Consider the following 13780-nt stretch of genomic DNA (forward strand, 5'->3'; position numbering starts at 1 on the left):
AAGACAGTTTAGTCTTTGTGGACAGAAAATTCACTCTGTTCATTTGTGAGATTTGTGTTTTTGTCTCAGATGGCTGTGCCTTTGCTACCCACTGAGTAGGAGCCTTCCTGATGGCGATAGAAACCGTGGGTAGGAAAAAGTCTAATGATCCCCACAGTCCTTCTGAAGTGATTTTGGGCTCCAAGTCATTAAGACATGTTGATGTAGCAGTGCTAAGCCCTGTGGATAGACAGCATTTCCTTCACTTCCAGTGCACAGGATTTGGCTGCAGTTACAGCCTTCTTTCCATGTAGCTTTCCCAACGCTTCGCTGTCTGCTCCGGTTTGTTGTTATTCGAGTCATATGCTCCAAGGTCACCAATAATTTCAGAAGCATGTCCCTTTCACAATGACCTACAACTCTGCACTGTCCTTCTGAGCACCTGAGCCATCCCAGTTATTTATGGCTTTATCCTTCTACTTCTCCTGCCAGGCAAGAAACACAGGTAAAGGACTTGCCCAGGGCCACAGAGTCAGAGTGTCCCAGCCACTGGATGATGTCCCAGCCACCCAGCTCTGCTGGGTACCACGTACTCACAGGGACATCGTGGCTCCACCAAAGGTCTCCAGGAACACAAAATGGACACCAGCTTCAGAAGCCACCCTACAGTTTCAGGGAAGATCCTCAGATTCACAAAATCTAAATAACAGCAAGAAGAAATATTTTTAGCAAGTATTTCATGCCCAGGGAATGAGGATATCTCTGTAATATGATCAATGTACTCTGGGTCAGAAAGTACCTGAATCACAGATGCCCTAAACAGGTGAAGCATTGCTCTGCAGAGAGTTGAAATGAGGAGTGTAGTTCTGACTACACTCAGCATAGGATGGGATTTCCACCAAACTTAAAAATCCCTTTTTTATGTCACAGGCCATTTGCTGCACACATGCAACAGCTTTGTGTTTGCTGCCTCCCTCCCTGCCTTGGCAGAGGGTGTGACACCTGATCTGGGTGCCCCAGACTGGGAGCAATGGAAACATTGATAGATAAAATAAATAGGCCATGAAATACAAATGTGAGCCTTTCTCTTGCCTGAATGTGCTTATCACTTTGCCAGCCACCTTTGGGTCTGAACTGGCTTAAGATAAGTCTGGAGTTATTTGTCTTTCATCCACAAAGCACGATGCAGCTGCAAACATGCCCCAAAGCATCACCCTACATTGGACAAGCAGCAGTGCAGCACCCACGGAGCTGGGGAGCTCTGGAGTAGGCCAGCAGCCAGAGGGGCTGATCACTACTGAAAATTGGGGTAGAAGATCCTTCTGCTAGAATTTCAGTTCTCAACCCTATCAACAGTTGAAATTTCTCAATATAAGTACACTCTCCTCACCTCTACTTGACACATGACACTGCCCATGGATACCTGGCTGCTGCAGTGACTCTGCTGAGGTTTGTGTCTGTTCCCTCACTGGGCTCTATCAGCTCCGGTTCTCCAGCACGGGCTAGGGCACTTGTGATTACTCAGAATTTATATGTTACCTGGCAGCAGCTGGTTTGCCTGACAGCACTCAGTTTAATTTCCAGTAACACAGAAATGGGCTCATTTCAAGCGATACTGTTACCTAACAAATGGAAATTAAGCCGCAGATTGGCTTTTCCCTTATTTGTGTTAAACAAAACACGCCAGCGTTCCTTTCCCTCCTTTGTCTGGAGGCTATAACACCTCATCCCCTTTCACTGAAAGCCCTTGGTAGCCATTAATTGCTCCTCAATTTAGCTGCTACCACAAGGCTTAGGTCATGCTCAACCTAGTTGCAGCCAAGGCATGGGATGGAGCCGTGCACCACCCATTCAGCCACGGAGCAGGTAACGCTGTGCAGGGCAGCCTCCCCCTCCTCTTATCCCAGAAAAGGCAGCAAGCAACAGGAATTCAAAGGCAGATCTCCTTACGGCTTTGCAAAGCCCTGGCCCAATTATTTTCTTTGTGCTCTCCACGTATTTTACAGGAGATGATTCGATACGTTAAAATGCTTGGAGGGCCTATAAAATAAAGCAGTTATTGTTGCAGCAAGCCATGTTCTCCACCTCTCAGCATGCCAAGATCAGGAAAGCAAATCCCAGTGCCAAAACACTGAAAATTTTGCTGTATGTTGCTAAATACCACACTTAGAGATTTTGTCTGGTATGAAACAACATAAAATTTGGCAGTTTTATACCAGGCACCCTGGCTCACAGCAGAACAGACATAGCAGAGTATATGTACAGGCAGATTTTCCTCACAATGGCTACAGTGCTGCCAGTGCATTCCTGGAATGTGGAAATACATGGAAGCCACCGTCAGTGATGAAGAGAAGCATGCTGTGCCTAATGTACCAGAAAAGCTATTCAAGAACTCATCCTTACATAAAAATAACTCCAAAGAGGCTGTGTCAGCTCAGCTTTGTAGCTTCACAGGTATTTGTTTGCTGTGCCCTGCACACCGGGCTTCACCCTGCACTCCCGGGTACAAACCCAGCCATTCCAAGCGAGGGATTTCAGTTCATCCCCTCATTTGCCCATTCATTTCACTCTTCGGGCTCACAGATTTCACAGCCAGTGCAGAACTGAGATAATTTCAATACAAATGATACCAGAAAATGCTGTTTGCTCTCCAGAGAACCACACCTGAGATCTGTGTGATGGCACTTCTTCACCCAGGTATAACAAGCTCTGCTGTAAACAGCAACTGCAGGTTTAAAAACCCAAATATCCAAAGTTCCTTTCTAAAATTGGTCGGAAAACTATAAAGTAAAAAAAACCCAAAACCTGACTATCCTTTTGCTGTAGGTGTTAAATCCTATGATACAATCAAGGCAGCTGGCTATTCCCAGATTTCAGAAATGGTGTTGCAACACTGGGTTTGAATTGAAGAAGGTGAGCCCATAATGCAAACAGTTATTTCAGCCTGATGCTCTCAATAACGATTCGCAGGAATATTCTCCTGATGGGACAAAGAGCCTGTAATCACATGCTGCATCACTGCTGGCCCTGTCTGGAAAAGCAGCTGCCATAATTCTGTTGGTGTTGCTGATGTAACCCAACAGCTCTTAAAAAAAAATTGTAGCTCCCAGAAATTCTTCGTGTTACACCACAAAATTACACTGAGTTTCAAGAACAGAATATTAATTCCGTATCATCTAAGCCTTCAAAAAAGAAAAATCAACCTTTAAAAAACAGCCTATGGACAGCACAGCAGGCCAGGCTGGGGAGGGTTTGGAGTAACTTGGTGCAGTGGAAGGTGTCCCTGCCCATGGCAGGGAGTTGGAATGAGATGGTCTTTAAAGTCCATTCCAACCCAAGTCATTCTGGGATTCTGTGACTATTCCTGCTCCTTAAGGACCATCAGATGAACATGCCTCTCTTGTAGATAACAAGCTGGTCACCAAAAGGGAAGTCAAGGAGTAATGAAACTTTAACTTGCCCTCTGAATTTCCTGTGTTCATTCAGTTGTACCATGATTTTAATGTCTGGTATTTCTCACCTTTTGATTAATTTAAAAATGGTTATAGGAATACTTATTTCAAGAAAGTACTGTGATGTTGAAAGGGCAAAAGCTTTTTGTCTTGAGAACCCATTTACCTCACACTCTAGCAAAGTCCCATGTGTAGGAACTCTCCTAGAACAGACACCTCAAATCAATAATTATTTCATTAATATCGCTTGTTCAAGTCTCTCAGATATTTCATCCTCAGAGTTCACTTCTGTGATAAGCCCCATAAAATTCCAGTGTAAAATCCTCCAAGCTCTTTCAGTAGCACAAACCCTGCAGTGAATTCAGTGGCCTCTCCCAATAAATGCCTCAAAAGAGCATCCCTAAACACAGCTTTCTTGGCAATAGGGGACACCAGGAGCCAGGTTTGAGCTGCACCAAGCACAGATGTTGGTGGAGGTGCTTTGTTTGGGCTTAGGCACTAAAAGCCATCCTCAATCTTCCAGGAATAAAAGGTCATTCTTGAGAGAATTTCATCCTTCAGCATGCTGTCAATGAACCAGGGAACACAAACCCTTTCTGTTCTGCCCACGTTCTATGCAAAAGCACTCCAGGAAGATTTGCCAGCTCGGCAGCATCACCCTGCCTAAACTCAGTCCTGCAGGAACAGCCTGTGGGCTCAGCCACCTCTGGGATCCATGGAAGATGTTAGTTTTACTACCCACAAACCTCATATTTGACAGTGAAATCACACGGAGAGTTTTCAGATAGGAAAACAATAGGAGTAAAACATGTTTCAAATGCTCCATTTATTCCCCTGCATTTAGTCTGGCGTTGCAGCTGGAACCCAGAGTCACACAACTGTGTAGTCATGAAGATTCCAGCCTTCAGGAACTACCATGAAGCGCTCCCCCAACTTCCAGCAGAGATTTGCTTCTCCTAAGTCACTGCTTATTCCTCTGCCTCTTTTTCTAACAGTTTTTTCACTGAAATGCATCAACATTTAGAGATCACACCATCAAGAACCTCCTGCCAAGATGAACTGCTCCAAATCAAGGAGAGTCTTTGACAAGTCATTTCCAAATCCTAGTAGCTATTAAAAACCCCACTGCCTGAGTCAGTATTTGAGCAGCTACCTAGACTCCGTTATCCAGAAAATACCAGGTTTCCAACCGAGCAGATTTTAAATAGTAAGCCTTTGGTTACTGTTGCCTTAAAATAAAGCTCCTAGAACATGTTTTACAAGCATTTTTCTGCTCTCCAGTGACACCTGGAAGTGCTTGGGACTGACAGAATATGCAAACTACACATCAGATGCAGAAATACTTATTTTCAAGCAATTTTAAGAAGCTTATTTTTTAGCTTTACAAATTGTATAAAAATACTACCCAGAGAACAAAACTAATAATAGTCAGTTCTGTGAAGAGGAGAAAACAATCCTTGCCCTGAATCTTACATATCGTGTGGAGTGGGAATCTGTGGTTAAATTCCAACTAATTGATTAAAAGAAAATCCATGCCAGTCCTGATTTTATTTTCATTCCATGATTAAATACACATCATGCTTTCATTAGCAAAAATTACACATGGGAATAAAACAGATGCCTGAAACACATCCTGCCAGAGTCCTTGACAATTAAAATTTCCTTGTATTAACTCTACCTGATGCCAAAAATGTCATAGGCTTTTTACTGAGGCTGTTATCAGCAGTGTACTTTGAATCCTTTGTACTACTATGCTAAAAAAATCCCCTGTTTGGATTCCCAGTTACATTTCCTAGCATTCCAGCTGGCTTCTGGGCAGAGGCAGAATACAGGACTACAACGGTGACCCAAATGGTAACAAGCCCTTGGTTTTGGCACTCAGGTTAGAACCCCAGTCTGACCAAATATGCAAGGAATTATTCTGGGACTACAATTTTTCAGCTCTCCTGATAAACCATTCTCCCAGTTGAATGTATTTCATTTTGCAAAAAGATGTAGCAGTAGGATTCCTACCTTGAGGACATCAATGGATGGATCACAGAGGGAAGACTCACCACTGCTCAAATAATGCCTTGATTCCTATCCTGGGAAAGGACTGGAAGTATTTACTGACCCTTAAAGATCTCCTGGGCCCTGGGAATGAGGAGAAGCGTGGAAAGTAGGAGAAGCAATTCCCCGATAAGCAAACATGACCTTGCCTGTGAAACAAAACCTGATTGCCTAAGAGGGCCTCCTTGATGTTTGAAAGAACAAGTTTATTGTCACCTGCAAATGTGTTTGTCAAGGTATGAAGAAATCTCATTTTCCTGCCTTTCAAGCAACAGCAATATTCTGAGGTTACAAAACAGAAGAAATGAAGGCAACAAAATTGAGCAAAAGGATTGCACACAAAAGTTTACTCTATATATATATGTATATATATATTTAAAAAAGGAACAAGGAATGGATAGTTATGCTTTGAATTCTTTTGGATTTATGCAGCTAAAATCCATCCTGAGAAATTCCCTGGAAAACTTCTGGTCATTGTGGGTCTAAAGACATTAATATATAGCAGGTTAATAATGAAGGAGGTATATGTCACACACCAGAGGCTGCAACATCACACCTTTATGTATTCATGAGATCAGGGAAAGGAACTGACCAGGCATGAACACACTCAGGCAAGGGAGACTTAAAAACACTCCTTCTGTGGGAAAAGAGCTGGGCTACTTCAGAGGAGACACAATTATGCTAAGTCTGAGAACCTCTGAAAGCCTGAATTTAAAGTACCAACTGGTCCTTTTTTTTGAAAGTGCTGTGGGTTTTATACTCATTTCCCTCCTTAACAGCTACCTTCACGTTCACCTAAGAAAAAAACTAAAGATCCAGCACTTACATTGCAAAAGCTTGTTCCCTGTTCCACTGCACAACAGAGAAATGAGATTTTTGCTTTGTAGAATACCTTTACCTCTATTGGTCACTGCTTACCAGCACAAAAATTAAATATCAGGTAATCTTTATGTTTCAAACACAAATATCATTCAGTTATGTTGGTCTCTGTATTTAGCACATCTGATTTCCTTCTCTCTTACAAACTTGCAGCTTCCCTAAAACAAGTGAGGTTGTAGCAAGGACAAAATTTATGGGCGAATTATGCAAAGCTGAAATGTTTCTAGGGCAATGTTTTATAGTCCCTTAGAGCTCCATACATAGTATTTTACTGTGCACTCAAAAAGCATTTATTTACACACGTGTCTGAGGTTTTCTGTCAGGTTTAAAGTTCAGACTTTTCTCATCTAATCTAATTTGTCCAAAATGGATGGCCTCACTTTTTTCCTTTGGAAAACCAATGCTGTTACACTGTTTCCAATTCTTCCTCCAAAGCAAAACTTGGGTGTTGGCAGCTCCTCCAGAATTTCAAATCCTGCCAGACAGAAATTGAAATGCTTTTATTAGAAGGAAGTAGTTTTATTCGCCTCTTGGATAACCCTTTGCAAACCATTCTTTATTCATCTGGAAAACTTGCAAGTCAGTTAATCTGTGAGTTTATAGGACTGTATTGTTACACTGCACCACGGCTTTATACAGCTGAAACTCTTCCATGGATAATAAAAATCTTAGCTGGCTGACTTGCACAAATTAATGGCAGAAGAAGATGAGGACTTGCCAGTAATTTTGGTTCCCCAGAAGGGATGGTTGTTTCAGATCCACACTGAGTTTCAAGCCTCAGGCTTGAGATTCAGGAGCTGACTGGCGTGTAAAAAAACTCCTAGATGGATCAAAAGGGCAGCTGGGGAGGTGATATAAAAGGGCATAGACTTGTCAGTTCCCCTAACCATGGGTAACAATGTTACCCCAATTTTGGTGCAATCAAAGGGTGAACTGGGTCTAGTAATCAAGGACCCAAAAAGTATCAGCCGGCCACGCACACTTTCCCAGGGTAATTAGAGCAAAATTCCCAACCTCCAAAGCGTCAGCAAACCTGTCCTCTCCTGGCACTGGCAAACACAGGAGCTGTAATTCCCAAGGAAAACAGAGGGAAGACAGGCTGGAGCATTTATAATCGCTTTACCTCCTCTAATCCTGATCTGGGAAAGTCAATATGCTAACACACACATTAAAATTCACTCATCCCTTCCTTCAGCAACCCCAAGTTGGCAGAGGGCTCTGTTCAGCTGCTTACCTTCTCTGAACTCGTTCAGCAGCTCCTCCTTGGTCCAGTTGCAAGAGGTGATGAGGAAAAAGCCCTCTGGTTTCAACACCCTGCACAGGGATCCCACGTACAGCTTCCGCTTCCCCACCGCATCACCGGGGTCGAGGCTTATGGCATCAAAAGTCCCCTTGTCAATGCAAATGTCAAAGCCTGACAGCTCAGCTGAGGGTGCCAGGAAGTCTTCTACCTAAACCAGAAGTCTGCAGCTGTGAGAACAATCTTCTACTCGGCAGCTTCTGAATCTTTAATGCATAGCTAGACTTTAGGATACAAAGCTTCAATCCTGACAATGGGCGTGCTCAGGGAAGGGTAACTCACAGCACCACGGCAGCTCCTTTCTTCTCTAGACACTGTGTGATCTATTTGCTGTAACCTAAAGCTCAAACTAACACACTTGAAGCTCATTCTTTAAATCATTATTTGTACTTTGATGCCTGCCATGTGCCAGGCACTGCACAAATGCAGATGAGCAGACAGAGCCTGCCACACAGAGATTTTACAGCTGACACACAGGAGCAGAGGCATCACACAGTTACGGAGCAGGAGGGTAGAACAGCACAGCAGAGGTCAGAATGACAGGCAGCCACAGAATCACAGCGTGGCTGAGGCTGGAAGGGACCTTTGGAGGTCATCTGCTCCTACCCCTGCTCCAGCAAGGCCTCTCAAACTTCCTGGTGTTCAGCTGCTGGTAGGGATTCTATCACTTAAGGATTTCTTCCTCTGCCTCAGGTCTGAAATTCAGAATGTAGCAGCTAAAATACACAACTTGCCAACTGGTGAACCACTACTCTGCTCCCTGCTCCAAGCAGGGAAATCTTGTTAGCCCTAATGACTGTTACAAACAAAAAAAAAAACAAAGACCAAAAATCTTCCTGTAAATAGATTTATTTGGCTAGAGTTCTCTCACAAATGAATGTCAAAAGACATCATCCATTTAGTACACTGAGTACATCTGAATATCAACTAGCTCATTTAATCCTGAGCTCAATTGCTTTCTATTTCCTCAATTACCTTTTTCTCAAGACTTACCTTTAATTTAATGTTAGACATCCCTTCTTTCTCTCTTACTTTTTCTGAAAGCTGTATTGCAGAAGGTGAGTAATCAATACCTGTGAGATTCAGGTAACCAGACTTTGCCTAGACAGAAGCAGAGAATCTTAATCAGTGTGCTAGTAACTGTTTTTCTCCAGCCAGTACATTCCCTAGCTATAATCCATCTCATCTCTCCTCCTCTTAGTAACAGGAAAAAAACACAACCCACCTTTTACTCATTTTTCTGTTACCATTACAAGAGCTAAATAGCTGAAAGAGCTGAAATAATTCTGCCTAAACACCCCACCAAAAGAACTGGTGACTGAAAGCTGGTTTATGTCAAGTGGAAAACTGAGCACAACTGTGAAGAGTAACACCCTGGAGGGGAACAGGCTCTCTTATCTGCACCAAAAGTAACTTAGAAACCAGGAATTTTCAGTGATGAGGGCATGTGACACAATGCCAGATGCTTCAACATAAGGAAAAACCTCCCTGACACGTAACACTGAAGATTGAGCAATTATTTGGTTTATTACCCAAATTTTAAGAGCCAAAAGATGTAATACATTGCACTAGAAATCCACTGCAAAACCATACATTTTCCTAATTATTCATGCTAATGTCTATTTGAATACAATTATTTGCATGCTGCCAGGTGTCTGTATCAGCGATTTTCCAGCAGGTTATGCACCACATATAATAGCACACAGAGACTTTGTTAATCTAAGTTTGTTGGAGATAAGGATAACTCAGCTTAGGGAACTCGGTGAGATCCCAGCAACCCTTTGGCAAAGCAGGTGGGCTCCTGGCATCAGCTGGAGCTGGGCACGTGGGAGGGGAGCAGGGACACACGTCTTTGAGGTAGGAGCTGAAAGGACCAGCTCAGGGTATCCCATGTACCAGTGGGTCTGGCAAGATCCAAACCTGATGGAAGAGCTCTGATTCTCTGGCCAGCTGCAGGCTGTCACAGCAGAGACAGGGAGGAGGCTCGGGTTTGGAAAAACACATGGATTGAAGCGGTGTTAAGCAACCAGCTGCATGTCTGCTTGTTCCAAAGGCTGACACCTCAACAGCCAGGAAAACTATGAGGAGTTTCCACAACTGTCCTTCCTCCTTGCAGCAGCCCCTCAGGCCTGAGCTGGTGCTAACCAGCTGTTCTGAACTGAGGGCTAATTGCAGCTGAACACAAAGACACTGTTGTTTGCATGGGATGGAGAACATTTATTGCTCAGGCTCCTGCCCACGTTCCTCCCCGGAGCAAAGCAGGCTTCCTCAGATGCCTGTGCTGAAGGTTTGGGGGTGGAGGAGTAGTTCCCACAACAGCTCCTCTGTTTGCAAAGGAAAGGCCTGAGTCACTTCAGGGAGTTCCCATTCACTCCTCTAGTCTTGGGGGCAGAGAAGGAAGGTTTAGAGATAAACAACATTAAATGCTGCAGAACCTGTAGTGCCTGACTGTGACAGGAAGGGATCCTTCCCTTGTGCCAAACGTGACCACGCTGCACCCTGCAGCTGGACTGCTGCCCTGGAGCTGGCATTTACAGCACTCTGCTGCTGCTGCTTCTTGAAGAGGCAGATTGAAGAGCTGAAGGGAGTTTGGAACATTATCAGCTCTGCCCTGTGTTTGGGGCTGACACCCCCCCGTGGGTGAACACCGTCCACTTCAGAGAAGTTCTTCGGTATTGGTGGCTCCCACGTTACTCATAAAAATAAGAGTAGGTCAGAGCTTTCTGTGGCAGCAAGGTTTCCTCAGAAGAGCTGGAATTTTTTGGAAGGCAAAAGAATTATGTTCCGAATCCAGGCTACCAGATCCCTGAAGTTCACAGGGGTAGGACCACAGCCTATAAAAAAACAGCAAAGGGTCCCACTTATGTGATACTGATGTACCCTCAAGTAGTTCCCTTGCAGAGAGGTGCTACTAAAGCCCTCTGTGACTGAGTTTTTTCCAGTATTGCCATTTCTATCCCATGATGGAGTCCAACTTCAGTGGCAGGACAGTCCTACAGTAGCTGCCAAAAGAATTCCAACTTGATTTCCAAGCCTTGCACTAGCACACAAAAAATTCCATTTACATCAACTAAGCAAGCGAGATCCTGAATTATTTAGCAAAAATAAACAATGTAATGTTTGAAGCAACTTTTCAAGAAGGAACTGGACTGAAAATTTCCTATGAAAGCAACCACAGTACTGTGAGGTGCTTAATGTAAGGGAGGAGGGTGCTCTCACAGCAGTTTTTTAATGGTTTTTAAAAGCTATCAGGCTGTCATTTTCCCATTACAGTGTGAAAAATCAGTTTCCCATTTGTAAGTGGAGTCAGTATAAAATTGAAGTCTTACAAGTGAGAATTTTCAGTTGGGTATTTCAACCATGATAGAGCTATCATTACACTCAACAATCACCATTATTAGGCTAATTTCTCTTAGTGAGATGAGAAACTTCTGCTTTTGATGACATAAATTCTCCTGTGCTGTGGTGAAGCAGCCAGTCCCCACAAAGGCTTTAAAGTCTTTTAAAATCAAAGTCCTTGTTAAAGAAAATTCCAGTCCAAATCTGACTTTGACTTCCAGTCCTTCCAATTCCTATGGGAACTAATGGAGCCAATGGGGAATGCAGAACAGATGCTGGGACTGTATGACAGCCCCTTTCTTTACCAGCTCCCCTGCAGTATTACACCAAAAAAACCCAATCAAAAATAGGAAAAAAGCACTAGAACTCCTAAACATCTTCTGCACAACAACATCATAACATACCTGATCACATTTCCCACCCTGACAGAAACGGACACTTCTTTAAAAGAAGTGTTAACAACTTTTTAAGTCATATACACAAAACCTTTGGGTTTACCTGCTTTTTACATCAATTAGGAGTGTTATTATGACAACTGAGTGCAGAGATAGGGTCTGGTTTTGCACATGAGGGTACTTTGTGAATTAGTCAACTTAATTTCCTTATCTGGGAGAGTTTACACGACAATAGGAAGAATGGGAAGAAATGCAGTTCTAAATGTGGGGAAGCAGGAAGGTAAAGTTAAAACAAGGGATTCTCAGGCTGATTGATTTAGAGAAATAACTTCAAATTTTGAAGCCTGAAGTATTGACACTTTTTGTGCTTCACACAGATTACAGCTCCCCATGATTACCACTGCCACCTGTGAGAACTGTATTTAAACTGCTCTGATTCTGTAGAAAAAATACACAAACTTTGCAAAATACCAACCAATTCAACCAGTAAAACACCATTCCCAGTCCCAATGTCAAGCACAGAGCTGTCAAGGGGGACCTTGTGCTTTTCCAACCACCTGATTATGCGCACCATGCTTTCTTCTCCAAACCTGGAAAAAACAAGGGCTCAGGTAATTAAACCAGAAAACAAAAGGCACAGCAAGTTTATTTCATCACTCACTCTCTCCAGCTTTTGCAAAGCCCCTCTTACCGTTACTGAGGTAACAACTGCCATAGCTCATATTCCATGTTTGCTTTGTTCAGATGAAAATTAATCACACAGCCTTAAAATTCACTGAAACACCAACTCTGGGAGGTGAAAACATCCATATATTAAAAAAGGTAGCAGCAAGGGCAACTTGCTGTGTAGTTAAACCTGAGCTCAGGGATAAAAAGCAGATTTGTCAGTAACATACACCTCAATTACCAGCTCAATTTCTGTGTAGTGACACACGTCCAGGTGCAGCTGAGCAATCTGCACTGTGAAATTGGGCAAGAGAGGAACTGCTGGTTTCAATGGTAAAACTCCCCATTGTTTTGTCAGCAACCCACTGAATTGCTGGCTGTGGTTTTGCAATGTCTTTCATGGTAAAGAAACAGCAGAAACACCCTGCAGGAATTATTTTATTTACCAGATTTCCCCGGTATCTCCAATGTCTTGAAAAGTTTGCAGTTCTCTTTCGTACGCAGCATCCCAGCTGGAGTCGCAGGGGAAGAAAGGAGAGGATATCTTAATTAATACTGGGAAATATTTAGATTAAAGAGGGATGGGAAGAAAAATTGAAAGATTAAGGCTATATATTTGGAAGAAATGTGGGTGGTGAGGCACTGGTTCTCAGCATAGGGAGAACATGAACATGTGGCATAGAGTCCAGGGAAGGCCTGGAGATGTTCCAAAGGCTGGAGCTGGGCTGGCAGAGCTGGGGGTGCTCACCTGGAGAAGAGAAGGGTCCTAGGGAGAGCTCAGAGCCCCTTCCAGGGCCTAAAAGGGCTCCAGGAGAGCTGGAGAGGGACTGGGGACAAGGGCATGGAATGACAGGACAAGGGGGAATGGCTTCCCGCTGCCAGAGGGCAGGGCTGGATGGGATATTGGGAAGGAATTGTTCCCTGGGAGGGTGGGCAGGCCCTGGCACAGGGTGCCCAGAGCAGCTGGGGCTGCCCCTGGATCCCTGGCAGTGTCCAAGGCCAGGTTGGACATTGGGGCTTGGAGCAGCCTGGGACAGTGGAAGGTGTCCCTGCCCACGGCCGGGGCTGGGACTGGATGGGATTTAAGGTCCCTTCCAACCCAAACCATTCCATGATTCTACGAAAGGGCGAGAAGGCTGCATCCCGTGTAGCAGCGCCACTTTATAGAGTCACAGACTCTCTAAATAAATAAACAATACATAAACCAGAGACTGGTTTGTGTTGCGGGGGGGACCTTTAAGACCACTCATTTTCACTCCCCGTGCCGTGGGCAGGGCCACCTTCCCCACAGCGGGTGGCTCCGCGCCCCGTCCCGCCCGTCCCCGCCCCGGGGGCACCGCCGGTGCCCGGCCCGTGCCCTGGCACTCACTGCTCTCTGGTGCCCAGCACCGAGGGGCTGAAGGGCTCGTCCCCGGCCACCGCCATGCCCGGCACGCCCCGGAACCAGCGAGCGCTGCGGGCGGAGCGGCCGCGGCCGCTCCCGAGCGGGAGGACCCGGGCTCGGTGATCCGGCTGTGACGGGGGCACGGCCCTCAGCGAAACTCGGGGTGTTTTCTGATCCCTGCGGTTCTGATCGCTGCAGCCAGCTAAAATCCCGTCCTGGGAGTGTCCAAGGCCGGGTTGGATGAGGCGTGGAGCGACCCGGTCTGTGCCAGGTGCTCCTGCCCATGGCAGGGGTTGTAAGTAAATGGCCTTTAAGGTCCCTTCCAACTCAAACCGTT

General features: G+C 44.8%; 1 protein-coding gene across 1 annotated transcript; it reads right to left on the reverse strand.

The window, feature by feature from the left end:
- Positions 1-4964: 4964 nt before the first annotated feature.
- Positions 4965-13533, reverse strand: EEF1AKMT2 (EEF1A lysine methyltransferase 2). Its single transcript, XM_069020236.1, has 6 exons — positions 13429-13533; positions 12506-12571; positions 11869-11983; positions 8653-8760; positions 7594-7810; positions 4965-6834 (listed from the first exon to the last, which is right to left on the reverse strand). Exons 1-6 carry the CDS (start codon positions 13482-13484, stop codon positions 6707-6709), a joined length of 690 nt encoding a protein of 229 aa, XP_068876337.1. The 5' UTR covers positions 13485-13533; the 3' UTR covers positions 4965-6706.
- Between the last annotated feature and the right edge of the window lie 247 nt (positions 13534-13780).

The sequence above is a fragment of the Aphelocoma coerulescens genome, chromosome 6 (assembly GCF_041296385.1).
Source record: "Aphelocoma coerulescens isolate FSJ_1873_10779 chromosome 6, UR_Acoe_1.0, whole genome shotgun sequence".
Classification (NCBI taxonomy): Eukaryota; Metazoa; Chordata; class Aves; order Passeriformes; family Corvidae; genus Aphelocoma; species Aphelocoma coerulescens.

Excerpts from the sequence above, each read along its gene's own strand:
- EEF1AKMT2 (XM_069020236.1), bottom strand. The coding sequence starts at position 13,484 with ATGGCGGTGGCCGGGGACGAGCCCTTCAGCCCCTCGGTGCTGGGCACC. Across the intron at positions 11,984-12,505 it reads GGAGATACCGGGGAAATCTG|GTTTGGAGAAGAAAGCATGG; the intron begins GTAAATAAAATA and ends TGTTTTTTCCAG. Across the intron at positions 6,835-7,593 it reads GCTGAACGAGTTCAGAGAAG|GATTTGAAATTCTGGAGGAG; the intron begins GTAAGCAGCTGA and ends TCTGTCTGGCAG.